This window comes from Carcharodon carcharias, chromosome 4 (genome assembly GCF_017639515.1).
Source record: "Carcharodon carcharias isolate sCarCar2 chromosome 4, sCarCar2.pri, whole genome shotgun sequence".
Classification (NCBI taxonomy): domain Eukaryota; kingdom Metazoa; phylum Chordata; class Chondrichthyes; order Lamniformes; family Lamnidae; genus Carcharodon; species Carcharodon carcharias.
Window position 1 is genome coordinate 115,817,557 of NC_054470.1, and position 14,943 is coordinate 115,832,499.

Consider the following 14,943-nt stretch of genomic DNA (forward strand, 5'->3'; position numbering starts at 1 on the left):
CCCAGGAAAAGCAGGCAGTTTTACTCCTGCAGACACTGTTAGCTGCTCTCCCTCTGCACCAACACCACCCCAAAGATTCCATCATTCAACATACTCCGCAGTTGGAAGTTCCTTGATTGGAGGAACTGCAATAGAGTTGCAATAACCTTAAAAGCCATTGAAAGCTGAAGTCTCAATGCAATGCCCACTGGACTGTGAAAACCTTGGTTTTGCATTTTGGTTTCCACCTCATTTCCAGAGACAGAAGCCTGTGTTCAATCACACTATAGGATCTGAACACACAACCCAGGCTGACACTCCCGTGCGTTACTGAGGAATTATTACACTTCTGGGGAAGACATGTTTTGAACGAGATGTTAAACTGAAGCCGAAGCCTGCTTGCTGGATGTGAAAGACCCTGTGGTACTATTTTGAATAATGTGGAATTTTGCCTGGCATTTACCATCCAACCGATGTCAATAAAATAAAAAGATTATTTGGTCATTTATCTCATTTGAAGTCTGAGGGAGCTTTCTGTGCATGCATCGAGTGTCTCATTTGCCTACATAACAGTGATTAGACTAAAAAAGTAATTGGTTTGTATATCTCTTCGTAACTTCCCTAGAATACAAGAAGTGCTTTACAAAGGCACATTATTTTTCTTTTAAAAGCAGCTTAAGACTATTTTTTAAAACATTAAAAATTGCATATTTTGCCTCTTTATTCATAAGAAATCACAAACCTGAAAATCAGGCTTATCAGAGGCCGACGGCACTTGGGGTGGGGGGGTGGTTGTGAGGGGAAATGATTTTCACTTTTTCCATCTCTCATTAACCCTATTTAACACAAAGATGTTTCTGCATCCTCCAGGACCATCAGAAAATATTAGCTAAAGGTGTCAACTGTGGCTCAAGTGGGCAGCACACATACCTCTGTCAGAAAGTAGATGGTTCAAATCCCACTTCAGGGCTTGAGTACATCATCAAGATCAAGACTGATATTCCCTGTGCAGCATTAATTTCAAATGAGATATTAAATCAAGGTCCTGTCTACCCTCTCAGATAGGTGTAAAATATCCCATAAGAGCAGGGGCTTTCTTGCCGAAGTCCTGGCCAGCAGCCATCCCTTAATTGACATCACTAACACAGATTGTCTGATTATTAAATCATATTGCTGCTTGTGGGATCTTGCTGTGTGCAAATTGGCTGCCGAATTTTCTACATCAGAACATTGACTACACCAAAAGTAGTTAAGTGGCTGTTAAACCTTTGGGACACCTTGGGTAAAATTCTCAATCTTGGGAAGGGGCAGGGCTGAAGGTGGGTGAGGCTGCAATTTCCATCACCAGCCGACATGCCAGTTTTCCGGCACGTTCCCACCTCTGGCCCATTTTGGAACTTGCTGGTGGGAGTAAGAGGCTGAGTGACAGCTACCCGCTCACAAGCAGTGGTAGACTATTGAAACAATTAAAGGGCCGTTTAAGGCAATGCCTGAGGCTGGCTGATGGGCTACCCATAGCAACCAAAGCCCAGACAATGCACAGAAGTGGCTTCCCAGCGGCAGAGTGAAGGGGGTGGAGGGGCCAGTGGTCCAGAAGCATTTTAAACTGACTCTCTCCCCCAACCCATCTCAGCTGACAGTTTTCAGAGGTCCTCTCCATCTGGAGTCCCCACCCCCACTCTCTCCTACCTACATCAGCAGCTTCCATCACTGATGGTGGGGCTGCCAATGACTCAGGGTTGGAGGATCTCCCATAGGATCCCAGCGTCAGGAGCCCACCCACTGTCCTTAAGTGGACAGCCAGCATAAAACCCTGGCCACTGATTGACCAATTGTTCCAATATCACATTGGTCATTGGGCTTAGGCCTGGATGGGGTGAGGAATTGGAAATGGTCACATCATCAATGTCTGGACCCCAGAATTAAAATTCAGTCCCCCAAGTATGTTTTTTAAAAAATTCTTCCATGGGATGTGGACATTGCTGGCTAGTCCAGCATTTATTGCTCATTTCTATTTGCCCTAGAGGTGGTGATGGTGAGCTGCTTTCTTGAACCGCTGCAGTCCATGTGGTGCAGGTACACGCACAGTGCTGTTAGGGAGGGAGTTCCAGGATTTTGACCCAAAGGCACTAATGAAATAAAAGAGTTTCTAATAATATTGACATCCCAAAGTAATAAAATACAAACTAATTCTAGAGGCTAAGAAAAAAATGACCAGATCATTGTGAACAATAGGAACCTCCCATAGGAGACCCACCAACCCTGGGTGAGTGGCAATTTTAAAGCAGAGCTAGATAGATTCTTGATAAGCAAGGGGGCGGGTGGTAGATGGGAATGTAGAGTTGAGGTTACAGTGAGATCAGCCATGATCTTATTGAATGATGTAGCAGGCTCGAGTAGCTGAGTGGCCGACTCCTGCTCCTAGTTTGTGTGTTCAAATGGCATCATCCAACAGTTGTGCTTTGTTAATTTTAGGAAGATTTGTCACTTGGCTTCAACTTGGTAAAAACAAAATCCTCTACTTTGTTCATAGTTTCTTTCTCGGGATCGTTTACATATTTTGGATGCATCTTATCTGATTATCAATAAATCGGATTGTTTAAGGATGCAAGGTCATTGTACATTGTTTTCTATTTTCCTTCCTCCATGTCCACCCAGACCATTAACTCTGCCAATATGACACGGTGAGGTGCCCCCTCTGAAAGGGTTGGGATTTCCATGAGTACATGTCTGACAGGCTTAAGACTCCAATAACTGGTGGGTGTGATAAGTTCTCTGTAGGATGAATTACTGTGATGCACTGGACTCTTTACCAACACAGCGCACTTCCTGGTAAATTGGCACATGTGAGGTTCAGCTTGTTACATTGAGATTCCCGCTTCAATTTTGCCAGAAAAACAAAAATCAGTATTTTGGAGACTTTTAAAACTGCAAAGCAAAATGATGCCGGGACAGTAATCGTGCACTGCGAGCAGCAACTAAACTATCTTCTGGCAGTCAGTGCTGTTTTAAAACTGCTTTGAATGAAATTGAAAGGCATTCATGGAAGCATTAAATCCAGGGCACACCTATCACTGTGGTGAACAAAACTCAATTATGAACTCTACTAACTAAGAAAAATTAGTGACAATGCTTCTCAGAAAACATAACCACAATTAGTCAGAATAGCATTCATTCACATGCATGGCAAGTGAAAACACCAAACATAGTGATTAAGCATGGGGAGTTTTTACAGAACAAGAGGAAGCTCATCCTATAGAGCTACGGTATTCCTAGAATTTGTCCATTTTATGGCTTACCTTGTAATTGCGAAGAATCCATTATTATTTAATAGGCGCCTCCTGTAAATTAACAGCAGAATAATTCTATTGTATCTAAGGTGAATGTCCCATTTTGGGCAGAAGCACATAGATATTTAGAGATACCTTCTCAAGTATACGATGATCTCCAGGCATCCACAGATAGATTTATGAATAGTTTTACTCGTTTATTCTCCCCATTTCCCCATCCGAATGCATTTACTCATTGTTCAGTAGAGTTACACAGTAGAAGTTCACCCCAAGGTATCTCATCTTAATAGCCATTATTTGTGCATGTGCCTTGACAGGGACTATCTGACCATGTTGGGCATCACTCCTGTCCTTGGTTGCACCCTTAGCAGGGATGGATGCTGAACAACAATCACAAGGAGAGAACCTTGGCCATTGAGGGCTGCTGAGGCATGTTGCTGCACTGTTATTTACCAATTGGGCTGAGATTGAATAATTCTGCACAGAGCAGAGGTTGAACCAAGTCTCCCTAGTCTACACAGCTCAGCTACTCCATCGCATGAAACCCACCAAGAGCTCGACTTATTGTGCCTGCCCAGAAACTGATAGTCAAAATGAATACTGCCTTTTTAAAAGAAACCATTTATTAACTTTCCAAAAACTGTTAGTTTAGAAACATCTTGCATTTGTAAATAACACCCAAAATGGTATTGCAATATCGAAGAACAAACCAAAAATTTTAAGATTTTATTTACAAAGCTTTTTGACTTACATAAAGATCGATGCTATAACCTCGCTGTAACAGGCAGTCATTTATGAACATGACTATCCAAATCAACTCATCCCTTCTCGTTGCTATGGAAATAGTCTTAGCAGGAAACCTAAGAAACCCCAACATCATAAAAGCATTGGACCAAATTCTACCCAGTTTCACTACTCCATGTGGGTTTTGGAATATGGATTAACTGCATTTATAAATACAAGGAATGTCAAGACATTGGCAACTGCTGGCTTGGTGATAATTCAGTGCTGTGCAGGTATCCAACAGTCATCAATCTGGGGTAGGGGTCAGGGGTTGGGGGAGGGAGGGAGGGGTTGGGGGGGGGGGGGGGGGGTGGTGGGGGGGGGGGGGGGGGGGGGGGGGGGGGGGGGGGGAGGGGGGGCATTATGCCCCATCCAGTACTAAATAGTCCTTCAGGTCACTTCGATTCTTAATCATCATCTTCCTCCCCTTCGTCCTCTGTGTCTCGTTTTCTCTTCTGTCCTTTAGTGCTTTCCTCCTCCTCTGTAAAATAACACAAGTGTTTTCAGTGCCAAGATACAGAACACGTGATTCCAATGTCAAGTTATAGCTCGTAATAATTCTGCTTGGCTGCTCGACCCATCTATCCTCCTAACAAGTGGCTACAACTAACGCTTGGTTCATGCTAAGTCTTTGTGAATCACTGATTAGACCTCAGCTGACGTCTTCAGTCCAATTTCGGGCACCGCATTTTAGGAAGGATGTCGAGGCTTTGGACAGGGTGCAGAGATCGACTAGAATGGTTCCAGGGGAGAAGGGCTTCGGTTACACATAGAAACTGGAGAAGCTAAGATTGTTCTTCTTAAAAGCAGAGAAGGTTAAGGGGAGATTTAGTAGAGGCGCTCAAAATTATGAGGGATTTTGATAGAGTAAATAAGGGGAAATGGTTTCCACTGGCAGGTGGGTTGATAACCAGAGGGTCACAGATTTAAAGTAATTGGCAAAAGAACCAGAGGGGAAGTGAGGAGAATTGTTTTACGTAGCGAGTTGTTGTGATCTGGAATGCACTGTGTGAAAGGAAGCAGATTCAATAGGAACTTTCAAAAGGGAACTGGATGAACGCTTGAAAAGGAAAAAAATGCAGGGCTATGGGGAAAGAGCAGGAGGGAGTAGGACTAACTGGATAGATCTTTCAAAGAGTTGATAAAGCCACAATGGGCCAAATGGCCTTCCCCTGAGTTCTATCATTCTAAATAAGCAAGAATCAGAAGACAAATAATACCGTCATCCTCATCCTCCTCTTCATCATCCTCTTCTTCATCAAGCTCACCATCATGTTCATACCCCTCCTGCAAACAGAGAACCATATTTTACTTACAAGTTATTTCAGTTGGCTGGACTGAAGAGTGATTGAAACTCCATTTGGATCTCAGGGTTCACAATTTCATCCCCAAGTGACTAGTTCCTGCCTCTTTCCACATTAGACCCCCATGGTCACCATTTTGAAGAAGAGCAGGGGAGTTCTCCCCAGTGTCTTGGGCCAATATTTATCCCTCAATAAGCATCACTAAAACACACTATCTGGACATTGTACACAATAAGCTCCCACAAACAGAAATGTGATAAATTGACTGCTGTGCTTCATACTTTACAGAAATGGCTACACTTCACAGAAACACTAGGTTATATGTAAATCACTTTGAGATGTTGAGGATGTACAAAGTGCTATGTAAATGCAAGCCTTTCTTTCTTCAGGGAAGCAGCAGATAGCGCCAACTGTTAGTGCAGCACCATTCAGTTTCCTATTCAGACTGAGGTACAGGAATAGATGCAAAAGGGAATCTGTCAGTCTAAGTGAATTCCAGGTTCCTAAGCACCATCCAGGTAGCTCCTTCACTGCTCAAATTTCACCAGGGGTACTTTTAAATGAAATAAATTGTCACACAGCTAAAACAAGATGTACACAATAATCTATTGGTTGTCTTGGATTCAATTTCCCTCCCAATATGGTCAATAATTATCGCTGGCAGTGTTAATTCAGTCAGATTATATTACCCAAGAACTACCTACAGAAGGACATTAAACTAGGTAGAACCTGGATCTACATCTTCAGGCTAGCTTCGTGATAGGTAGCCCCAACTTTGTATCATCCAGGGCTGCCAAGCCAAATCAACAATGCTGATCAAAGCACACAAACTGTTCCAAATACCGCTGGTCTCAAGAGACTCTTCACCTGCTGCCTGTGTGGGGCCCAATGCACAAACTGTGTTTTCCAACTCTAGTCACTGGATTTTTTCTATGCCAGACAGTGAGGTGGAATCATGTGACACAGATGGGAGACTATTCTGACGCTTTCAAAGATTCTATCCAATTAGTCCCATTCCCTGCCCCACCCCCACTGTTCTTTCCACATAGCTTAGAATTTTTTTTTCTTTTCAAGTATTTATCCAATTCTCCTTTGGAAAGTTACCTTAGAATCTGTTTCCACCACTCTCTCAGGTAGTGGATTCCAGATCATAACAATTTGCTGTGTAAAAGAATACTCTCCTCACCTCTCTTCTGCTCTTTGACCTTTAAAACTGTGTCCTCTAGTTACACCCTCTGGAGACAGCTTCTCCTTAGTTACTCTTTGGATCCCTTAATAACGTTGAACATTCCTGTCAAATCTCTCTTCACTTCTCTAAGGAGAACAGTCCAACATCTCTGCTCTCTCCCCATAACTGAAATCCCTCAACCCCAACACCATTCTGGAAAGGCCCAGTCCATAATATAAGGGCATATAATGCATTCCAGAACTCTATTTGTTAACCATTGTTTTGTAACAGATCTACCCAAAGTCTTAATTTCCACAGAGCAAATTGCCAGAAAAGACAGAAATCTTTCCTTCAAATTAAAATTGCATGAAAATTGACAGAAATGTCCATTCAGTAGACAAAATGGCCAACAGGGACTTCAAAATGAACTTCCATTTTCAGACTTCCATCTGGCGGGTTCCTTGGAAAGTAATGTAGGCAAGTGAGTCTGTAACTGGAGAAATGTCTTTGCACAGAGGCTTGCTAAGATCTGGAATGAATTCACTGAAAGACAGGTGAAAGCGTAGGAACAGAAGAGGCCACTTAACCCCTTGAGCCTGGTTCACTATTCAATGGGATCATGGATAATCCGTGACCTAACTCTATAAACCCACCTCTGCCCCATATCCCTTAATACCTTTGGTTAATATAAAACTATCAAATCCAATTTTAAAATCAGCATCAATTGTCATTTAGAGGAGAGTTCCAAGCATCCACCACCCTTTGCATGAAGAAGTGTTTCTTAAGTTCATTCCTAAAGGTCTTACTAATTTTTGGACTGTGTTCTAGTCCTAGACTCCCCAACGAGCAAATATAGTTTCTCTTGATTTACCCTATCCCCCTTAATATCTTACACTTCAATCCAGTCGCCTCTTAACCTTCTAAATTCCAAGGAATGTAATCCTAGTTTGTGTAATCTCTCCTTGTAATTTAACCCTTGGAGTCCAGAGATAACACAGGCAAATTCCTGCACTCCCTCCATTGCCAATATCTCCTTGCTAAGGTGTGGTGACCAGAACTGCTCACAGTGACTCCAGGTGTGGTCTAATCAGGGCTTTGTGTAGCTGAAGCATGACTGCCACCCCCTCTAGATATAAAGGCCAGCATTCTATTAGTCTTTGGTGGTTATTGTCTGTATCTGTTCAAGGCATGTTGATGATCTAAGTACCTGGACTTAAGTTCCCTCTACGGTACATGCCTGCGCGGATACATACTTAATCATCAACACCGCGTACATGGCATGTGGAGAGTATTCTGTTGCTCCGCCAATCAATGTTTTATGAAGTTGTGATGCCACGCATGGCCGGATTTCCATCGGTGTCTGATCCCAATCGATGCATTTGGGCAGGCCACATGGCAACAGCTGATTCACTGGCAGCTCAACCAATGACAGTGCAGGAAGAGCGCGGGAGTTCCAGGTGGTGGTGGGGGGGGGAAAGGTGGGGAATAGGAGCCACCATGCGAGCAGTTTGTTTGACACGCTGAGAACCAGTAAGTAGTTTTAGAGAGACCCCGAGATCTGTGGGCACAAATATTTGTTTCTGAGGCGCAATTTCAGGTTTGATGTTCTCTCAGCAGAAATGCAGCTGTTCACATTGGCTGTTAGGATCCAGTGTGGACCAGGAACATGAGGATTTACAGAATCAGCTGTGCTTGGGAGAGGCCGGGCCACCTCTCCCACTTTCCTCCCAAGACCACTCCTTCCCCGCCTCTCCCGACACCACTTCCTTCCTGAGCCTCCTGCTCACCGCCTCTGCCGACTCACTGACCCTCCCATTTGCACTCTCTCCCGACTCACCATTTCCCTCACGCTTGCTGAAGCGGCGAGCGGGAGGGTCAGCCAGTCAGGAGAGGCAGCGATCGAGGGGGTTCAGGATGGAAGTAGCGAGCCAGGTTCAGGAGGGAAGTGGAGAGGTGGGGATTCAGAAGAGGCGGAGAGCAGGAGGCAAGGTATTAAGAGATGATAAGTGTGTTACTAAGAGGATTTTTGGGACAGTTGGGTTCAAGGCAGCAATAGATTTTTACAGATCAGGAACGTAACCCACCCTATTACATGGTTTCTTATGGAAAAGTGATTTTTGTTTTGCATGTTCTTGTTTAGCGTGCTGATTTTAGGAACACATTAGGAGTGCTAATGGAGGGTTACTTCACTAACTTGGGACGTCCTGAGGTGGTGAAAGGTGCTATATAAATGTAAGCTCTTTCTTTTCTATAAACTGAGCCTCTGAACGTGCTCTCATCGTCAAAACTCTGCAGGCGATGGTCAACTAATAAGTTAATTAGTAATAAAGATAAAAAACTGCTGGAAATACTCAGCTGGTGAGGCAGCATCTGCAGAGAGAGAAACAGAGTTAACATTTCAGGTCAACAGCCTTTTATCAGAAGTGAAGAAAGACAGGAACATTAAGAGTCTTTAAGTCAGTACAAGAGGGGAGGGGGCAGGAATATCAAAGGGGAGGGTCCGTGATGGGATGGAGGTCAGGGGAGATTAAATAACAAAAATTTCATAGTGCAAATGGTAATGGGTATAGGAAAGAGAGGCAAGATGTGTTCAGATGAGGTGTGACTGGCTACACTGCAGCTACCTGAACACAACGTGAAAGGTTAAAGAAATGAAGTTTCCACTGGTGGTAGACATCCACATATTACCTGGATATCAATGCACCAAACAAAATTAATTCTGCACATGGATGGAGAAAATTATAGGGAACATTGACGTGGACCCTCCGATTTCACAGGAACTTTCGAAAGGAAATGTGGTTGAAGAGGATTAATATGTAGGGTCATGGGGAGAGAGATGGGGTATGGGACTAAATTGGTTGGCTCTTTCGAAAAGAGCCAGCATGAGCATGACGGGCTGAACTGCCTTCCCTTCTGTGCTGTAAGATCTTCTGATTGGACCTTCACTTACTGCTAAGATTGTGTCCTTTTCACGATCCATGCTCTCAGCTCTTAACAAATCTGAAGCGCGCTCCCTCAAAACAAAGTAGGCGTTTGAGCTGGAGATTCAGACAACAGTTTGTTTCTACAATCCTGTGTTGGATAGGGAGCAAAATAAACTAATGCAAATCGCCCAGGTCAGGGTAAGGCACAGCTGTCAGAAGAGCAGGAAAAGGCCATTCATCCCCTCAGCGCTGTTCTGCCATTCCGTTAGACCATGGCCGATCTGTATCTACTTTATTTACCCACCTTGCTTTAGTAACCTTTAATACACTGACCCCAAAAAAATGTTTAAATCTCAATTTTAAGATTTGCAATTGACCTCCAGCCTCAGCAGCTTTTTGAAGGAAAGAGTTTCCAGGTTTCCACTCCCCTTTGTGCGAAGAAGCGATTCCTGACATCACTCCTGGCTCTAACTTTAAGGTTCTGCCCCCTTGTTCTGAACTCACCCCCACCACACCTCCAACAGAGGAAATAGTTTCTCAATCTACCATATCAAACTCTTTAACCATCTTAAACACCTCAACACAACTTATATTTATATAGCACCGTTTACATATTAAACATTCCAAGGTGCTTCACAAGAACGTTATGAAACAAAGTATGACACTGAGCCACATAAGGAGATCTTAGGTCAGATGACCAAAAGCATGGTCAAAGAGGTAGACTTTAAGGAGCGTCTTAAAAGGAGAAGGTGAGATAGAGAGGCGGAGAGGCGTAGGGACAGGATTCCAGAGTTTTGCCATGGCAGCTAAAGGCATGACCACCGATGGGACAATTAAAAACCAGAATTTGATGAATGCAGATATCTTGGAGGGCTGTGGGAGTGAAGGAGATTACAGAAATAGGGAGGGGTGAAGCCATGAGGGATTTGAAAGCCTGGATGACAATTTTAAAATTGAGGCATTGTTTGACCGAGTGCCAGTACAGGGGTGATAGAAGAACGAGACCTGGTACAAGTTAAGACACAGGCTGCAGAGTTTTGGATGATCTCAAGCTTACAGGGGGTAGAATGTGGGAGACCAGCCGGGAATGGGTTCGAACAGTTAGGTTTACAGGTAACAAGGGCATTAATGAGGGTTTCGGCAGCAGGTGAATGGAGACAAGGTGATGTTATGGAGCTGGAAATATGTGGTCTTAGTGATGGCACAAAACAAGGTCAAAAATTATATTTTATACTTTCCTGGGATGTGGGCGTAATCCTAATTGCTCTTGAACTGAGGGCTTGCTAGGTCATTTCAGAGGGCAATTAAGAGTCAACCACATTTTTTTTTATTATTCGTTCATTGGGTGCGGGTGTCACTGGCTGGGCCAGCATTTATTGCCCGTCCTTATGGGTCTGGCCAGACCAGGTAAGGACAGCAGATTTCCTTCTCTTTAGGGCATTAGTGAATTAGATGGGTTTTTTTTTTTTTTACAGCAATCGGCAATGATTTTGTGATCATCAGAATTACTGAATTCAAATATCACCATCTGGCGCGGTGGGATTGAACCCAGGTTCCCAGAGCATTACCCTGGGTCTCTGCAATACCAGTCCAGTGGCAATACCGCTATGCCACCACCTCTCCCACATTGCTGTGGGTCTGGAGTCACATGTAGGCCAGACCAGATAAGGATGGCAGATTTCCTTCCCTACAGTACATTAGTGAACGTCAATAGATGACAGTTTCATGGTCACCATTACCGAGACTAGCTTTCAATTCCAGATTTATTAGTTGAATTTAAATTCCACCAGCTGGTGTGGTGGGATTTGGACCCATGTCCTCTGAGCATTAACCTGGGTCTCTAGATTACTGGTCCAGTGACAGTATTACTATGCCACTGTCTCCCTAATTTATTTCAGGTCAAATATGATGCCAAGGTTGCAAATAGACTGGTTCAGCTACACAAGAGTGTTCAGGAAGGGGGATGGGGTCAGAAGAGGACATAAAAGGTTGCAGACGGATATAGATAGGTTGAGTGAGTGGACAAAAATCTGGCAGATGGAGTACAATGTGGGAAAATGTGAAGTTGTTCACTTTGGCATGAAGAATAAAAAAGCAAATTATTATTTAAACAGAGAACGACTGCATAATTCTGAGGTGTAGAGGGATCTAAGTGCTCTAGTGCATGAGTCACAAAAAGTTAATATGCAGGTACCGCAAGTAATTAAAAAGGCTAATGGAATGCTATCCTTTATTTTGAGAGGAATTGAACATAAAAGGAAGGGTGTTATGCCTCAGTTATACAGGGCATTGGTAAGACCATATCTTGATTACTGCATGCAGTTTTGGTCTTATTTAAAGATGGCTGTAAATGCGTTGCGGACAGTTCAGAGGAGGTTTGCTAGATTAATACCCGGAATGTGTGGGTTGTCTTATAAGGATAGGTCGGACAGACTGGGCTCATTCCCACTGGAGTTTAGAAGAGTGAGAGGTGACTTGATTGAAGTATACAAGATCCTGAACGGTATTGACAAGGTGGACATGGAAAGAATGTTTCCTCTTGTGGCTGAGTCCAGAACTAGGGGGCATAGTTTTAAAATTAGGGGTCACCCTTTTAGGACAGAGATGAGGAGAAATTTTCTCTCAGAGGATTGTACAACTTTGGAACTCTCTGCCTCAGAAAGCAGTGGAGTTGGGGGTCATTGAATATTTTTAAGGTGGATAGATTCCTCTAGATTGATTCCCTTGTCTAACAGGAATCAAAGGTTATCAGGGGTAGATGGAATGTGAAATTTGAAACACAAACAGATCAACCATGATCTTATTGAAATGGAGCAGGCTCGAGGGGCTGAATGGCCTACTTCTGCTCCTATTTCATATGCTCATAGTTAGGGAGTGGAGTTTAGAACAGGGACTGAAAACAATGGTTTCAATCTTTCCAATATTTAATTAGAAGAATTTTCTGTCCACCTAGTACTGGATGTCGGATAAGCAGCCTAATTTAGCAACAGTGGAAGGATCGAGAGAGGTGGTGGTGAGGCAGAGATGGGTATCATTATCATATCACAATTAGATCTTCTATAATCTTCTATAACCAAAGGAATGCAAACCTGGTCAATGCAACCTGTCCTTATATTAACATTTTTAGTTCAGGTATCATTATGCTGAATGTGCATTGCACCCACTGTAAGGCTCATATCTCCTCCCTGAGGTGCAGTGCCCAAAACTGGACACAGTCCTTCATGTAAAGTCTGACCAGTGTTTCACTGAACCACAGCAATGACACCCTCCTCTTTTTATTCCATGGGAAATGGAAAGGAATGGGGCAAAGAAAGTCACTGAATCTTGGAACTAGTAACCAGAAACATTAATCGATTTAGCTGCACATTATGCAGGAGTCCTCACATTGACTTATCCATACAGTACCAATTTTGAAATATAAATCTACGAGAATGGGCGTTACAGTAGGTTAGACGCTAAGCTTTCACACGAGGGTCTGGATTCAAATTTTTCACAAACCAATCAGATGAAAGACCCCCATTCACAGCCATTGAGGGTCCTACTTACGACTGCCGAAACCTGGCACAATCTACCTCATAGTAGACACAGCTTTATAGCACATAATCACACATATAAGCAAGGTCTTTCAAGACAGCCTGGTTCCTTGTTACACCCCCTCTTGCACCATTAGAGCTAAGTCACATTGTTGGGGAAGAGTCGCATCTGACCTAGGAATGCTAAACATGGAAAGTGTTCCATTCCCCAATGCTCACCTTAAATGAGCAAAAATCATGCATAAATCTACTCCACTTGGAATATCATCCAGTCATTTCTACAAAATTTTATTTTTATATTTCTATGGGTCAATTAAGTTTATAGTTCAACAGTTCACTACTAAGTGTGGAGAAGTTGGCTCACAGACCTGAAACGTTAACTCTGTTTCTCTCTCCACAGATGCTGCCAGACCTGCTGAGTTTTTCCAGCATTTTCTGCTTTTATCATGGAGAAGCTGGAATTGTTCTCCTAGAAGCAGAGAAGATTAAGGGGAGATTTGATAGAGGTGCTCAAAATCATGAAGGGTTTTGATAGAGTAGATAAGGAGAAACTGTTTCCATTGGCCAGAGGGTTGGTAACCAGGGGACACATGTTGAAGATAACTGGCTAAAAAAACACAATCAGGGTAGAGATGGTGAGAATTTTTTTCTTTACACAGCAGGTTGTTACGATCTGGAATGCGTTGCCTGAAAGCAGATTCAATAAGAACTTTCAAAGGGATTTGAATATAGACTTGAAAAAGAAAAAAATTGCAGGGCTTTGGGGAAAAAACAGGGAAATGGAACTAATTGGATAGCTCTTTCAAAGTGCCAGCACAGATGCAATGGTCTCCATCTGGACTGTATGATTCTATAATAACCACAAATCTCACCTCTTTAATCATTACCTGCTGTGCTGATTTCAACATCTTATTACTTTCAAAAACCATAAGTAAAAAAAAAAATCAAAAGTTCCCATTCCTGAAGATTTTAACCAGCTTTAAACAGTGCAACTTAAAACACCAAAGCCAAGCTTTTCAATATAAACCTCAAAATTATTAATAAAAAAACCAATGTAAACTCCACAGCCAGTGCTAAAAGCAAGAATCAAAAGCAGCAGAACTGGCTTGATTTTTCCACTGAGTTCTTACCTCTTCCTCTGCACTGACTTCATCTTCATCATCTTCCCCTTCTTCATCTTCCTCCTCTTCATCGTCAAGTTCTTCTTCTCCATCTTCTTCTTCATCTTCCTCCTCCTCTTCCTCTCCTTCTACAAGTAATTAAACAAAAATCTTCAAATTTATTTCATGGAAACCTTACTATTCACCCATGGCAAGTTTACACTTTCTAACATGGCCTGTAACTGGGAGGTCACACAACCTCCACAAGCCTGGTGTAAATCTATTTCAGCTGCCCAGGACAAAGATCCCATTCCAACAGCTTGATTACTTGAAAGGCCTCATCATGTATTTTAATCCCTTTCAATGACACTCTTTTGCCTTGTCATTCAGATTAAGAGAATATAAATGGAATAGAAGGACGCAATTGTCTTTAAGTTGTAATATATTTCTGGGAAGATTTCAACACATCCACTTAATTAAACCGTCACTCTCAACCATAGCACCTCACAAACGTTTTTGCTAATAAAAACAGAAAGCCCAGGAAAAACTCAGCAGGTCTGGCAGCATCTGAGGAGAGAGAAACAGAGTTAATGTTTCAAGTTCAACATGACTCTTCTTTGGAAAAGTTTTGGATGATCTCAAGTTTACGGAAGGTAGAATGTGGGAGACTGTCTGGGAGTGCATTGGAATAGTCAAGTCTAGAGGGAACAAAGTTCTGAAGCAGATTGGACACCTATTCCACACATTAATCACTCCACAAGTTCACTCCATCCTCATCCATCCAACCATGGTCATGGACATGCACACAAACTCCTGCAGGGAACTCGATTTTTGGCATGGTTCTATGTTTGAAAATTACCAT

The 14,943-nt window shown here is 42.8% G+C and overlaps 1 protein-coding gene across 2 annotated transcripts in view; it reads right to left on the minus strand.

Annotated features, from left to right (window-relative positions):
- Window positions 1-4,393: 4,393 nt before the first annotated feature.
- The window catches only part of anp32b (acidic (leucine-rich) nuclear phosphoprotein 32 family, member B), a 57,376-nt gene continuing 46,826 nt past the window's right edge, over window positions 4,394-14,943 (minus strand). For both annotated transcript variants that reach the window (XM_041186158.1, XM_041186157.1), the window contains exons 5-7: window positions 14,112-14,230; window positions 5,273-5,339; window positions 4,394-4,533 (exon numbers count right to left, since the gene is read on the minus strand). In XM_041186158.1, the coding sequence (XP_041042092.1) occupies window positions 4,460-4,533; window positions 5,273-5,339; window positions 14,112-14,230 (260 nt within the window). In that variant the 3' untranslated portion in view covers window positions 4,394-4,459. The remainder of the gene's footprint in view (window positions 4,534-5,272; window positions 5,340-14,111; window positions 14,231-14,943) is intronic.